This window comes from Caretta caretta, chromosome 4, assembly GCF_965140235.1.
Source record: "Caretta caretta isolate rCarCar2 chromosome 4, rCarCar1.hap1, whole genome shotgun sequence".
Lineage (NCBI taxonomy): Eukaryota > Metazoa > Chordata > Testudines > Cheloniidae > Caretta > Caretta caretta.
Genome location: NC_134209.1, coordinates 130590734 through 130607224, shown reverse-complemented (window position 1 = coordinate 130607224; position 16491 = coordinate 130590734). Strand labels below are relative to the sequence as shown.

General features: G+C 42.6%; 1 protein-coding gene across 15 annotated transcripts in view; it reads left to right on the top strand.

Annotated features, from left to right (window-relative positions):
• Nucleotides 1-16491, top strand: part of ABLIM2 (actin binding LIM protein family member 2) — a 214829-nt gene that overhangs the window by 51590 nt on the left and 146748 nt on the right. For all 15 annotated transcript variants that reach the window (XM_048848971.2, XM_075128053.1, XM_048848965.2 and 12 more), the window contains one exon: nucleotides 3990-4133. In XM_048848971.2, coding sequence (XP_048704928.1) covers nucleotides 3990-4133 — 144 coding nt within the window. The remainder of the gene's footprint in view (nucleotides 1-3989; nucleotides 4134-16491) is intronic.

Below are 16491 nucleotides of genomic sequence, written 5' to 3'. Positions count from 1 at the left end.
CATGGGTGCAGTTGACAACAACCTTTCCATAGTGTTTCTTTTTAACAAACATGACATGAAATTTCCATGTAAGCATCCAGAGTTCAAGCAACAGCTACAGCCAATTCCAAATGAGGAAACCCTTTCATAAAAATCTATAGTTATTTATGAGACAAGATGTTCATAATTTTCACGCAGAGGAAACATCTGCATGGTTGGCTGCATTAATGTCTTTCTGCTCCGAAAAACTGCTACATAAAAAGAAAAGGAGGACTTGTGGCACCTTAGAGACTAACCAATTTATTTGAGCATGAGCTTTCGTGAGCTACAGCTCACTTCATCGGATGTATACCGTGGAAACTGCAGCAGACTTCTGCAGTTTCCACGGTATACATCTGATGAAGTGAGCTGTAGCTCACGAAAGCTCATGCTCACATAAATTGGTTAGTCTCTAAGGTGCCACAAGTACTCCTTTTCTTTTTGCGAATACAGACTAACACGGCTGTTCCTCTGAAACCTGTCATCATGCTACATAAAAAGTTACTTGCACAAATATTTGGAGGATCGGAGCATTAGAGTCAGTACAGGGAGACAACTTTTAGCCCTGAAATAGTTATAAAGGAAAATTAAGGGGTAATTGGCTGATAGCACTTTTACTAAATCTCTAAAAGGAAATACACCAAATTCCCTTTCACAGTTAATTTATTGGTCAATCTGAGACGACATAACACCACTGATTTATTTTTATTTTTAAGTTGCATTTGTTTTCTTCTTGTGAGACTGTACGGAAACCGGAAACCTTTTTAAAGCTGATTTGGAATCACTTTGGGGGAAAAAACCGCAACTTTAGAATGATGTGCTGAATCCCCTGAGTAAGAAGAGGGACATTCAGTATGTAATTTACTCTCCCTTGTTCACTCTATTAGTTCCCTGTATTAATCTGTTGCTGGGTGGAAAAGCTACTATGGGTGTGGCGAGTCATGATTCAAGCCTGTTACAATTTGATTTAATAATTCAGCCCAAAGACACTGTTACCTAACATATTAAAAAGTAAAAATAAAAAATGTACTGTAGCAAAATAACAAGAACTAGAAAGTTTGTGTTCAACATTTCATACAATACTTTGGAATGCCTTTTTGCATAAACAACCTAATAGGTGAGGTGCAATTTCTATTTTATATCACAAGATGGCAGCAAATTTTTAATTTGCTCGATATTTTGCTAGCCTAAATGAGCTCAGTTCTGCAGCCTTCATATACTTGCATCTCTTGTGGAAGTCAATAGGCATTTGCTTGCAGAAGGACAGCAGGATTAGAGCCTTTATTTGTTACCATGATGCACAGGATAAAGACCCTTAGAATACCTTTTTGACACTAACCTAGCAACTCTTTTAAACCTGGAACATACACAGAATAAAGAGTGGGTGGGGAGTTGCTTTTGGGGGGTGGGGGTGGGGTGTTTGTTTTTATCACAATAAGATTTTACTTGGTTTAAAATGACATTTACCTTCAGTGCTGACAATCTTGAAAGTTCCCAATGTGCTATTTACTAAACGTAATAAAAAATATCTTTGGCTGGAAGTCACAAAACGTAGAAAAACGAAGTTTGTGCATGCATCCCTAGCATATTACACATGATTTCTTTTAGATGTAAACTTAAAGCTTGATCATGAACAGCCTTACTCAAGTGAGTAGTCCTTACATGAACACTTGTGTGAGGCTTTGGCTTTTAGAGTTGGCAGGCTTTGGCTTTTAGAGATTAGAAATAGAAAACACCTGTTAGATCATCTCTCTTCCAGTGCAGGATCCTTCCTCCAGTATTAAGTATTTGCAGTACAAATGGCTAGTCGGTTGCATGTTTCATAATAAATGCCCTGCTCAACATTTTGATATATACTGCTGGGAAAGCACAACAACATCTTACCTTTGTTTTTCCTATTCTAAAAGGGTGACTGTGTCTGGGAGTCTGAAGAAAGTGCCTGGATATGTTGTTTAGCATAGAATCTGATTTGTAAGATTACATGATACTTTATATGAGAATAAGTATTTTAACACCACCATCCTGGATCAATTCCAACATAAGTGGTTGTAATCTTGCTTGCCAGAAATTCTGCCATAGGTTCAGTTGGCTAAGTCCCATTAACTTTTCATGAGACGTAGGCCCCGAGAGAGTTAGGCACTTGTGAAAATTTTATCCTGGTCTTTATTTTGGCAAATTTTGTGATAGAAGAATCCATATTTGTTGTATGTGGCTATGATGAGCAAAGTTACTATGTAACTGTCTTACTTTTCTGCCACAGAGTTGTCAATGAAGTTCTGATTGGAGACTCTTTATCACTAATGATGATGTAAGGGGCAAATTGCACTGTGATTTTCCTCCCCACACTCCATTTCAATTTGAGTTTGCAAACTATTGGTTAGAAGCAGTCATATTTTGACTTCTCAGCTGAGAACATGTGCTCTGGATGTCAATAAGTGAGATCAGAACTCCACTCACCAAGTCATATTTATTATAGTTATTCCTTTAGTGGCTTCAAATGCATTTTAATGTAGTAATAAATTAATCACTATCTTGGTGCTTCAATGCCACATACAGAAGAAAGCGTCTGCTGACTAAACACAGTTATATAAGTACCAAGGTTACCAAGCATGTACCAGACCAGAACTCTGTAGTAATGTCATAGTGCTTTACATTCTTTAAAATTCCCAAAACTTTCTGTGTCTCCTGGCTGGAAATTTGCGATATACAGTATATTGGTGTTTTCCAAACTGTGGGATTAACATGGGCGAAGGACTAGCTGGGAGCACAGGCCTCTTAGTTCTTCTCCAGATTCTCAGCCTTAGTTTGAAAAAAGTCTGTCATGGTTACAAAGAAACCTTCAAACATAAAGTGCCACTGATGTAGAGACATCTCTCTGAGTTTGCAGTACCCACAAAAAATAGCTGTGAGCCCATTCATAGCAATGGGTGCTAATGTTGATGCTAACGATGGTGCTTTATATGTCAACATTTTAAGCTATTTCAATTCTCATCAAAGCATGTAACAAAGGGGAGGAAGGGTCATCTGAAGATCTATGTCAGTGTTTTCCAAAGAGTTGTGTTTAGGGGGATGTGGAGGGAAAACTAGCCATGAGAGGGAACATGGAGAATGTATAATTAATATGTGTAGGCTTTTAACAGCGCATGGTGAGGTTGCAGGAAAAGGAGGAGTGCATTTGGTTTTATTTTGCTGAGGAGGAGCTCAGCATTCAAAAGTTAGAGAAACCTTACAATATCTTTGTAATATCTTCAGTATCTTTCATTGCATAATAATATTGTAACAAAAGTGGAACCAGAACTTAGATCCTCTGGTTCTAAAAGCATAATCACTTACCAGTTGAGCTAAAGGAAAATCTTTTGTAATTTCTTACAGTCTGGGGTGGAATCAGGTGCTTGAGATCCTATGAGACATTAGTTTCAGCAAATAATTTGTACTCTAGAGCTGGTTGATTTGATTTTTTTTGTTTTTTGAAATTGACAGAATGTTTAAACTTGTAATTAAACAGTGTGATGCAAACTGTTGAAAAAAAAAAAGGCAGTTGAATTTTCAAAAAAAAGTTTTACCATTTTTTTGTACAGTTCTCTTTATACAACCCTTGATCCAAAATGTTTTTGTTCAAGTTGGTTGTGAAATTCATAAGCCATGTACAATTCTTTTGCATTATTGCAGTTGTAACCTATATGGAAATGAAAATCAGCAGCGATGCTTACATTTGTGAGCAGACTGTTTACACTGACATATAACTCTAAAGAGAATTCAATTAAAATAAAGTTTTAAAAGACCACATCAGGAGCTGGCCAATACCAGAAAGTGAGACCATTTTGGCCCAGGTGTCATGTTCATGGCATGTTTTGACTGAAATGTCAATTTTAATTATTTGTTTCTCTGACAAGATTATCATTTTATCTAATTTGTCCACCAGAAGTTTTTAATCTACTGTATGTTCTTATACAACTTGTCTTTCTTTTCAGTTTCTCAACCACAGGCTGTACATAGCAACCTGGACAAACCATCAGGTACAGCAATTCTCTGCAATAACTGTGGAAACCCATGCAAAGGGGAAGTTTTGAGAGTTCAGAACAAATATTTTCATATTAAGTGCTTTGTTTGTAAAGGTAAGTGTTTACTATTTATTACTGCTGTTATTGATTTTATATATATATATATATATATAAAAGGATACAGTAACTCCCTGGAGATTGTGGCCCCATTGTTTTGGAAATGGCACAGAACTATAGTACAAGACAGTCCTCACATCAAAGAGTTTATGGTCCTAAGACCCTGACATGCAGTGAGTTCCAAGTGCAAGGGTTCACCCAGATGGAGCTTTTTGTAAGACTGGGGCCTAAATAGGGACAAGATGGGAGAGGAACACAGCGTAGGGGGAGGAAGTCAAGGGTAACAACAAAGAAACACAAGATTCCATAGATTAGCTATGTCCAATTTGCAGGATAACTTTGTAGACTTTATGGGTCTGTTTTGTTTTAAACATATAAGTGAACAAATTGATAATTAATCTTTAATAGGCCATTTGCCTAGCTATTGCCAGTCAGCAGTTTACTGCAACTTTACTTCCAAACACCACATACAAAACAGGTGCTCTATTCTTTAGGCTGTAAGTTATAGAGGCCCCAACTTAGATCTGAAACCCACTGTGCAAGGCAATGTACAAACTCATTGTAAAAGACCATCTTCCCAGAAGAGCTGACAGATTTAGGGTGAAAGGGGAAATCAAAACACAGAAAGATGAAGTGAATTGCTAAAGGTCACATGCTGGTTAAAGGCAGAGCCAGGCTCAGAACTCAGGTCTCCTAACTCCTAGACCAATTCTTTATCCACTAGGCTATGTGTGCAGTTTGTTTAATTTTTAATTCTGCTCAAAATATAGATGAGCGCATTTCAAGGGCCCATTAAATGAGTATCTCCTTCATATTGTTCCCTCTGTCAAATACAATTACGTCTTTACTAATCCTGTGGAACAAAGCTTACAACATGTAATATTCAATACCTGGATGAATCTTTAATGAAATAGTGAGAGTATTAGATATTATAATGTGACTTAATTCAGTTTGATGATATATCACTCTGTGGAAGGATTATACAGGAAGACATGTAAGCAATAATACAGTGTTCTAAATGGAACAAATATTTTAGTTACATACTCAGAGCTAGAGGAATAAAGGTCAGAACTTAAAGTATTTAAATTGGACTAAAATCGGTACATAATTTTCCACGTTAATATAATTATAATATGCATTAAATAGTAATACTACTATGATAAATTTCACTTTCAAAACACTTTTCAGGCATTAACTAATAAGTAGGCTTAGAATAGTTGTTGTTCAGAGTGAAATTCTTGCCTCTTACATAAAGCCTCAGTAATGTATGTGCTCTACACTGATGAAATCCAAGGCCTTACCCTGGAGGCCCCAGTGCTGCAGTAGAGAATCACAGCAGACCTTCACAATCACAACTCGAGCAGAAAGAAGAACCAGTAGTGATTGCTATCGCTCAGTGTCTTCATTGCACAGGCGATTTCCATGTAAGCATGGATCTACTGACACTTGCACCTGCCTGTTCCTAATGCTCTCCTCAATCAGTTCATAGCTAGTGCAGAACCCATGTCTCAGTGGGATGCTGAGACCCCCTTACATGGCCACCTACATCCCTAATCCCACCTCATGCAAGTGTAACGCCAACAGACCTTGGTCGTCATCGAGCAGGATTGAACCGGGGAACTCTGAAGCTTAGCCCTGGTCTACACGAGGACTTTAGGTCAAATTTAGCAGCGTTAAATCAATGTAAACCTGCACCCGTCCACATGATGAAGCCCTTTTTTTTGACTTAAAGGGCTCTTAAAATCGACTTCCTTACTCCACCCCTGACAAGTGGATTAGCACTTAAATCGGCCTTGCCGGCTCGAATTTGGGATACTGTGGACACAATTCGACGGTATTGGCCTCCGGGAGCTATCCCAGAGTGCTCCATTGTGACCGCTCTGGACAACACTCTCAACTCAGATGCACTGGCCAGGTAGACAGGAAAAGAACCGTGAATGCGGTGCTTGTTTCCTGAGCCCAGAATCGGCATTCCACAGCATGAACCTGCCCCATTAGCACCATGATGCATGCATTGGCAGGGCCCATGCTTTGAGAGAAATCTGTGTCCATGTCCTGATCACTCACGTGACCGCGCTGACGTCGCCTCCTCGCCCGGTATCGCTCTGCCAGGTTCTGGTGCTGCATATACTGCTGGATAATGCGTGTGGTGTGTAATGTGCTCCTAATTGTCAAAGTGAGCTGAGCGGCTTCCATGCTTGCCGTGGTGTGGCATCCGCACAGAAAAAAGGCGCGGAACGATTGTCTGCCATTGCTCTGATGGAGGGAGGGGCGACTGACGACATGGCTTACAGGGTTGGCTTACAGGGAATTAAAATCAACAAAGGGGGTGGCTTTACATCAATGAGTATTTCAGGCAGGACTTCACGGAGGGTTCCAATAAGAAATGGTGCACCTAAGTAATTGTTCTTATTGGAACAAGCAGGTTAGTCTAGCCTCTGATTGATACGTGGCTAGATTTACCTCGCTGCACCTTCTCTGTGACGGACTGTAGTGTGACCTAGAGGAATAAGTGCCCTGATGTGGGAGGGGGGGAAGCAAATGAGTACAAAACAAATCTGGTCTATTTCTTGTTTTGATCCACTCCATCTACCTTTTACATCTTTGGCTGGCAGCAGAGGGTGCAGACTGACTGCAAGCCATCCACATCTCATGGCTGCTCGGCAGAAGATGGTGCAGTAGGACTGCTAGCCATCCTCATCTCTTGTCTGCCTGGCAGAAGATGGTACAGTACGACTGCTAGCAATCCGTATCGCCTGCCTGCTCACCATAAGACGGTTCAATAGGACTGACTGCAGGACTAAAGAGAATGACCTGGTCAAGTCACTTCTAATGTAGTCCCTGCACCCATGTCTGCCCAGGCGCTCCTGGCCGACGTGGCCGGGAGCACCTTGGACATGATGATGACAGCTACCAGTCCTACTGCACCGTCTGCTGCCACAAGGCAAGGGGTTGCTGCTGCTGTGTAGCAATGCAGTACCACATCTGCCAGCACCCAGGAGACATAGGGTGACGGTTACCTGAGCGGGCTCCATGCTTGCCATGGTATGGCGTCTGCACAGGTAACTCAAGAAAAAAGGTGCGAAACAATTGTCTGCTGCTGCTTTCACGGAGGGAGAGAAGGAACGGGGGCCTGACGATATGTACCCAGGACCACCCGCGACAATGTTTTAGCCCCAGCAGGCATTGGGATCTCAACCCAGAATTCCAATGGGCAGCGGAGACTGCGGGAACTGTGGGATAGCTACCCACAGTGCAACGCTCCAGAAGTCGACGCTTGCCTTGGTACTGTGGAAGCACTCCACCGAGTTAATGCACTTAGAGCATTTTCTGTGGGGACACACACACTCGAATATATAAAAACTATTTCTAAAACACCAACTTCTATAAATTCGACCTAATTTCATAGTGTAGACATACCCTTAGTGCATGAGCCTCTACTACATCAGCTTAAAGCTGGCTGGCTGGCTGTAGAGCAGACCACACACACACACACACACACACACACACACACACACACACACACACACACACACACACACACACACACACACACACACACACACCTCTCTCGGTGTCACTAGATGGGTACCACACCCAGAAGGTGTGTGAGTTATACAAGGTTACTGTGAGTGTTTTGTGGTGTATGTAGGCGACCTTCTGCCAATGGGTGAATTTCACCATAGGTGATTTATCGCATTGCTAGAGTGTCCTGAAATCAGAAGAAAACATGTAATGGTACCTTATGACTGGAGTATTTCAGATGTCATGTACAATTCAGAAAACTCTCAACTAACAGACATTGCTGCTGAATTGTAACTAAATTATAGTTGAAATAAACTGATTAGAGAACAGAACACATGAACCTGGGCTGAACCCAAAATGAATAATTGCCATAACCACCCTAAACTGGCAGTTTTCCTTGTGGACAGACCTTCAGCTGGTTTAAATTATCATAACACCAGTGAAGACAATGGAGGTATGACACTTTACTCCAGCTGATAACCAGTCCCTTGGTGTTTAGACCCTTCAAATACTTGTAGACATTTATCATATTTTACCTTAGTCATCATTTAGCCAAGCTTATATCTATTTAGGTCTTTTAATCTTTCCTCATAAATCAAATTTCATGATAATTTTGTTGCTTGTTTGTGAACTTCCAATTCATTGACATCTTTCTGGTGTCTAGTTTTTCAGAACTGTAGACAGTATTCTAGTGCAGACTTACCACTTCAGTATGGGATGGAAGGTAAAGGAACCGTTGGCTATAGGTAGCACAGGCTAAATAAATAATTAAATAAATAAACTTTACACAAGTTGTTAGGCCAACTTCGAGTGGTCATTTTTAATAACATGACAAACTCAGTGGATGAAGGGAACACAATAGACGTGTTAGGATTTAATAAAGCATCTGATAATGTTACTCACAAAATCATACCTGAAAAAGCTCATTCAGGTAGCTTTGGACACGAACACTGTCATGAAGATTGTAAACTAGCTAAAAGCCCATGAACAAAGGGTATAACTGAATCTATACTGAGTTTAGGGGATGTCATAAATATAAAGGGAAGGGTAAACCCCTTTGAAATCCCTCCTGGCCAGGGGAAAGCTCCTCTCACCTGTAAAGGGTTAAGAAGCTAAAGGTAACCTCGCTGGCACCTGACCAAAATGACCAATGAGGAGACAAGATACTTTCAAAAGCTGGGAGGAGGGAGAGAAACAGAGGGTCTGTGTCTGTCTGTATGCTGCTCTTGCCAGAGACAGAACAGGAATGGAGTCTTAGAACTTTTAGTAAGTAATCTAGCTAGGTATGTGTTAGATTATGATTTCTTTAAATGGCTGAGAAAAGAATTGTGCTGAATAGAATAACTATTTCTGTCTGTGTATCTTTTTTGTAACTTAAGGTTTTGCCTAGAGGGGTTCTCTATGTTTTTGAATCTAATTACCCTGTAAGATATCATAGAATCATAGAATCATAGAATATAAGGGTTGGAAGGGACCCCAGAAGGTCATCTAGTCCAACCCCCTGCTCGAAGCAGGACCAATTCCCAGTTAAATCATCCCAGCCAGGGCTTTGTCAAGCCTGACCTTAAAAACCTCTAAGGAAGGAGATTCTACCACCTCCCTAGGTAACGCATTCCAGTGTTTCACCACCCTCTACCATCCTGATTTTACAGGGGGGATTTCTTTATTTCTATTTACTTCTATTTTTATTAAAAGTCTTCTTGTAAGAAACTGAATGCTTTTTCATTGTTCTCAGATCCAAGGGTTTGGGTCTGTGGTCACCTATGCAAATTGGTGAGGCTTTTTATCCAACATTTCCCAGGAAAGGGGGGGTGCAAGTGTTGGGAGGATTGTTCATTGTTCTTAAGATCCAAGGGTCTGGGTCTGTAGTCACCTAGGCAAATTGCTGAGGCTTTTTACCAAACCTTGTCCAGGAAGTGGGGTGCAAGGTTTTGGGAAGTATTTTGGAGGGAAAGACGCGTCCAAACAGCTCTTCCCCAGTAACCAGTATTAGTTTGGTGGTGGTAGCGGCCAATCCAAGGACAAAGGGTGGAATATTTTGTACCTTGGGGAAGTTTTGACCTAAGCTGGTAAAGATAAGCTTAGGAGGTTTTTCATGCAGGTCCCCACATCTGTACCCTAGAGTTCAGAGTGGGGGAGGAACCTTGACAGGGGAGGTGTGCAATGAGGTACAGCATGGTCTTATCGAACTACTTTTTTTAATGGCAGATGATGTTACATTGGGAGGAGTTACAGTTACTTGTGAGCACATAAGTGATATATAGAACCAATGTATTTGATAGAGTGTTAGTTGTGGGCAAGGGAGGGTAGGAGGTTTGAGTGGAGTGGAATGAGGTATATTCTGCTGCCTGGCTTACTAGCAATCAAAACAATTGAATGTAGTATCATATTGCTACATGTTATCCCTATGTGGATTGTGAGTTTCATAAATTATCCAGGTGCCAACAGCTTGCTTATAGACGTCTTTTGTTTGAAATGACACATATAAATATATAAAAATAATAAAACTGGCACCAAAGGTTCAAAGTCCCACCCTGTCTCTGTCAAGTTCCCCAGATAAAGCTCCACTATGTTCCAAAACAGAGAGAAGTGTCAAGAAGATAGGGTGGAAAAGCTAATAATCAGTTAATGATTTCTCCGACGTAAAACTGTGAGGAAACAGATCCAGGTTAAAGGTAATAATAACAATGCTATGAATGTCAGTAAAATCAGTGGTGTCAGTAATATGTTCCAGACTGATGTACTGGAAGCATCTTTTGTAGACCAAGTAAAAAATCTAATTTCTGCAACTCAGCCTATCAGTCTGGAACTACGGAATATCTGTCTACATGTCCCTTGCACTGGGCCCAGTACCTAAGTCTTTACTCTGTTTTTACTCCGACAGAGTCCCATTCAAGTCAGTTTTAATAAAAGGATAATCATAACAGGATTTAAACTTTGTGCCATTGAAATATAAGGCAATGCTGTTTTCTTTAGGCTGTAAATCCTTTGGTTAACAGCTATGAGAATGCTGTTTTATTTTTTTCATTAAAGCAGTAGAAAAATATGAAAGAGAACGACAAAACATGATAAAATATTGACTATTACGGCTATATCCGTTTTCTAGTTCACTCCTAGGGCATCTGTCACAATAGCTTTTCATACGGTATGTGATGTTAGAGAAATTCTGGTCCTCTGGGCCAACTGCAGGACAGATTGTTAAAGAACAGGGCACAGACACCAAATTGGTTTTGAGTTCTAACACTTAGATTTCACCAACCAACTGTACCAAGTGCAAACTCCTGAAGCACTTTAACAGCCTTAACATGGAGTCACAGACAGTCCCCTTGGGTACTCCAGTCTGTCTTGCCCCCCGGGTGAGTGTATCTCTGTGGTAGGTGATCCCTTACACCAAGAATCACAGCAATATTCCGGTTACTCCTAATCCCAAAGGACCAGTCACTTACTGCAGGTCAGTTGCATTTCAGGTCTCACACCAGAGACAATGCTTGTAGCCAATTCTATGGTAAACTATATGAAGATTTATTAATTAGGAAAAGGAAATTAGAGTTATTTACAAGGTTAAAGCAAGCAAACACAGATACACAATTGAGTTACAGTCTTAGGTTTTCAAACGTCTATCGGCTTCTATAATCATCAAGCTCTATTTGTCTTTTAGGGCTAACCCAGGCTAAGCAGCTGGGGAATCTCTTGTTTATGCCTAGAAGCAGCTTGCTGACCCAGCATCTCCAAGCAGCACAGAGATACCTAGATGCATTTTATCCCCCTCCTGCTATGTGATGTGAGGTGCAAACTCATCTGATGGGACGAGTTCACTTGCATGACTCCTGTTCACAGGGAGCAGAGCAGAACAACAATAAGTTTTAAGTCCTTTTGTTGACAATTCCTCAATCCAGATGTGGGGATTTCCAGCTGTAAGAACCACTCATAGCCTGTCTGGTATTGATGGGTCTCCTCCTTCAGAAGGGGCATAATTTCTGTTGAAGAGCAGCTCTTCACACTAATTAATATCCCTCTTCAGTATGGCGATTCACACAGTCACAAAGGCTCACAATACAACCGTTCAAATATTACATTACAACATGGAGCACAGATATTACAAGTAGGATTAAAGCATGCAGCATCTCACGAGCATTCAAATGAATCTAAACACTAAATTCTTTCTTATAATTCTAATACCTATTTTATCAATATCCACCCACAAGTGAGCCAGACAAATGACAGCTATGTATCTGTTTGTGTCCAGCGCACGGGGACCTTGGCATGAGCTGGCACTTGGCCTGCCAGTGTCATGGTGCCATTACAGTACCCTGGACAACTTAAGTTTGGTCCCATACAGATAATAAAGATAGGGATCATCTTTATTTTGGCTCTCAATGTTTATGGTATGATATCTTTCTAACAATTACAGCATAACATTGAACTGCATCAAGCATTACTATTTAGGAAATTGTTCAGGTGCATATACAAGCCCAATGTATCCGTGGTGCACAGAAAATTTGGTGATGACTGGCATAGATTTGACTATAAATTAAAAAGAAACAGAGGGCGTGACTCTTCTGCTTTAAATGATCAGCTCTAGCATGCTGTGGAAGGAACAAATCCACACAACTTCCATGAACGCTGCTCTGTAAACTTACAGTGGCTGTGTGTGGAGTCCTGCCGTTTCCCTACCAAATAAATAGGGCCATGCAAAACCCTACTATAAAGTTACACAGATGTAAGTGGAATGTGCTGTGCATGGTTTCGCTGTCCTTAGCCAGGTTTCAGTCAAAGACAAGGCAGTGAGCTTGCAGCCTGAACCTCAGATGTGGAAAAACAAGGCTGCTATACAGGATCAGCTTTACCATATATCCACCCATCTTTTCTTTAGGTCTTGCTGCTCAATCTTTAATCAAAACCTATTGGACCCTGGATTGCTATCGTGCTGTATGTGCCTTGGAAACAGTAGCTCTGCTCCTCCATGGTGAAATAGTCCGCTCTTTTGTATATGCATCCTCCTAGGTATTTATCCTTGCACGCTGGGTTTAACTGATCAAAGTGGGTCAGATCCTCAACTTGTGTAAATTGGTGTAGCTCTGTAAGCCAGTGTGCCTGTTTCACATTTGCACAAATGCCTCCTTTATACAACTGTGGCAGTGAAAAGGGGGTCTTGGAGTGGGTGTTCATTACAGCTTCACCCATGTTAAGGCCCCTTTAACGTGACTGGAGTGATGGAAAGCACCCTTAGTGTAAATGGGAATTGGAGCCAATGATTTTAACTGCATTGGATTCAGATGAGAAGATGGGCAGAGCTAGGATAGAGAGTATTCACTAGAGAAGGAAATAATTAGAAGGTATCTGTAACTTGGTAACAGGGCGTAGTTTGTTTATGACATCAAACCCATCTGCTGGGCTATAAATAAGCATGTTAAAAGCTCCCATGTGAAATGTGAGGGATTTGCATTTGAACATAGTGTAAAACCAAAGAGTCTCAGGTTGCAGGAGAGGAGCCATTTACAAAAAACTTGAAAGTAAGATTAAAGCCCAAAACAAAGTTAACAAAGCAGGTGTGGTTCATTACCTTGCATTCTTGGTGACTGCCATGGAATATCCGTAACTGCTGTTGTTCCATAGACAACACCAGCAGTATGTTCATCACTGGCTAAATCCTTCGGGCCCTGTAGGGCCCCGAACGTGTTAAATAGATATACCAGGAATAAGTGAGCAGTGGACATGGCACTCTCACAATCTGTCTTGAAGAGTTTAGTGGCTTTGGGCCTGATTTACCACTCTGTCGCACCAGATTTACAGTGGTGTGACTCTGTTAATTGATTTCATTGGAGTCATGCCAGTGTAAAACTGATGTAATACAGTGGTCAATCAGATCCTGTGCTGGGATTTTCAGATCATTTTTAGACCATAGCTTTTTAAAAATTCTATAATGTATATCAGGCTGAAAGCTTATTTATTTCTCTGATTTGCCTTGTTTCTTCCCTACCTTCACCTTCTTTGTCATAGGTTTTCTTTACTAGTGCACAAGTAATTGTTGATGATGATTAGGTACAGCGTTCAATATAGAGCCCAGCAAATTCTAGTCATTACTCAAGTAATATCACAAAACTCCTGATCTGCCAAGCACTTAAGCATTTGCTTAACTTTTAACACATAAATAGTCCAATTCAAATCCAACTGAAAATTAAACACATGCTTCAGTGGCTTGCTGGACTGGGACAATGGACTATGTGTAAAACTTTCATAGGTAAATACATAAAAAAATAAGAATGTCCATACTAGGTCAGACCAATGGTCCATCTAGCCCAGTATGGTGTCTTCTGACAGTGGCCAATGCCAGATGGTTCAGAGGAAGTGAACAAAACAGGGCAATTTATCGAGTGATCTGTCCCCTGTCATCCAGTCCCAGCTTCTAGCTGTCAGAGGTTTAGGAACATCCAGAGCAAGGGGTTGCGTCCGTGACCGTCTTGGCTGATAGCCATTGATGGACCTATCCTCCATGACTTATTTAATCCTTTTTTAAACCCAAGTATACTTTTAGCCTTCAACATCCCCTGGCAATGAGTTCCGCAGGTTGACTGTGCATTGTCTGAAGAAGTGCTTCCTTGTGTTTGTTTTAAGCCTACTGCCTATTAATTTCAATGGGTGACTCCTAGTTCTTGTGTTATATGAAGGGGTAAATAGCACTTTTTCTCCACACCATTCATGATTTTATAGTCCTCCATCATATCCCTCCACAGTAGTCTTTTTCCAAGCTGAACAGTCTGTCTTTTTAGTCTCCCTTCATACAGAAGCTGTTCCATAACCCTAATCACTTTTGTTGCCCTTCTCTGTCCTTTTTCCAATTCTGATGTATCTTTTTTGAGATGGGGCAACCAGAACTGAAGACAGTATTAAAGGTGTGGGCATACCATGGATTATTATAGTGGCATTATGATATTTTCTGTCTTATTATCTATCCCTTACCTAACGCTTCGTAATATTCTGTTAGCGTTTTGACTGCTGGCACTTTGAGCAGATGTTTTCAAAGAACTGTCCACTTATGTGTCTCTTCATTCTATTCCTTACTACAGTTTCAACCAATTTGCCTAATACTAAAGTTAGGTTTACTGGCCTGTAATTGTCAGGATCATGTCTGGAGCCTTTTTAAAAAATCTGTGTCACATTAGCTATCCTCCAGTCATCTGGAATGGAGGCTGATTTAATTAATAGGTTGCATACCACAATTAGTAGTTCTGCAATTTCATATCTGAGTTCCTTGAGAACTCTAGGGTGAATACCGTCAGGCCTGGGTGGCGGTATCAAAGGCAAGGGAAGGCTCAGCCTACCTAAACTGCCTGCGTGGCCCTGGCCACGCTCCACCTCCAGACCCCCTCCTCTTCCCGCCATGGTTCTTCTTTCCCATGTGGCGAGCCCTGGGCCAGTGGCACCAGAACATGGGGAAGGGCCAGGGGGCCATAGCCCTCCTACTTTTTGAAAGTGAAGAGGCCTGACCTGTCCACTTTTCGTCGGGGCAGACCCTGCCCGCTTCCCCTTCTCTTCCCCCTGAGGCCCCACCCCCAGGCCAGGCCAGCATGGAGCCTGGCTGGGGAGCCTGGGCAGCTTTGGGGAGCCGCGGCGGACCCTGCACCTGCCCAGGGTGTGGGGGGGCTGAAAGCAGCCCCTGGCTCATGTCCCCACCCCTTGGATTCCCCAGTCTCCTGGGGCAGGAGGAGGGTCTGTGACTCCATGCCAGCTGCCCATGCAGCTCTTCCCGACCTCGCTCCGGCCGGGGGGAAGGGCCTCGGAGCCACAGCCCGGTGATGGTAAGAGCCGTGCAGTTGTGGGACATGGGACGGGGGCTGCTCTGGCCCCCCACATCGCGGGCAAGTGGAGGGTCTGCGGTGGTTCCCCACAGCTGCCCACCTGGCTCTTATCATGGCTGGGCGGTGGAGCCGGGTCAGGAGAGCTGCATTGGCAGCTGTGGGGAGCCTGGGTCCCTCCACCTGCTGTGGGGGGGGGGGGGGGCTGGGACACGGGCAGTGGGCTACCTTTGCCTCCACCTCTGGTGGGAGCCCCCTGCTCCTCCCCACTTTTGGGAGGGTTCTGGCACCCTTCCCCTGGGCTGGGGCTAGTGGGGGCCGGCCTGCAGCCAGGAGCTCTGGGCGGTTGAAACCGGTGCTTGCGCTGCCCGCCCACCCAGCGCACCGGGGCTGGGGGCCATGCTGCCCACCTACCCGGCACTCTGGGGTTGGGGTGGGTGCACTGCGGTGCTGGGGGAGGCTCTGGGCTCCAGCCGGGGAAGGGGGGCAGGAGGGGTGGGGCCCTGGGCTGAAGGTGTGGGCCAGCCAGGAGCTAGCCTCCTCAAGACTGCTGGTCACTCACTGCCCATGCCATCAGGTTCTGGTGCTATATTACTGTTTAATTTATCAGTTTGTTACAAAGCCTCTACTATTGGCACCTCAACCTGGGACAGTCCCTCTGACCTGTCACCTAAGAAGAATGACTCAGGTGTGGGAATCTCCCTTGTATCCTCTGCAGTGAAGATCGATGTAAAGAATTCATGTAGCTTCTCTGCAACAGCCTTGTCTTTCCTGGTCGCTCCTTTAGCATCTCAATCATCTAATGACCCCACTGATTATTTGGCCCATGTGCTTGAGGGCCAGATTTTTAAAGGTAGTTAGTTTCCTAAAAATGCAAGTAGGTGCCTAGTGGGGTTTTCAAGAGCATCTAACCTTGTTTTAAGGGGAGTTAGGTGCCTAGCCTGTGTAGGAGCTCTTGAATATCCAATAGGTATCTATCTGCATCTTTAGGTGTCTACATCCCTTTGCAAATCTGGCCTTTAGTCCCTGAGGGT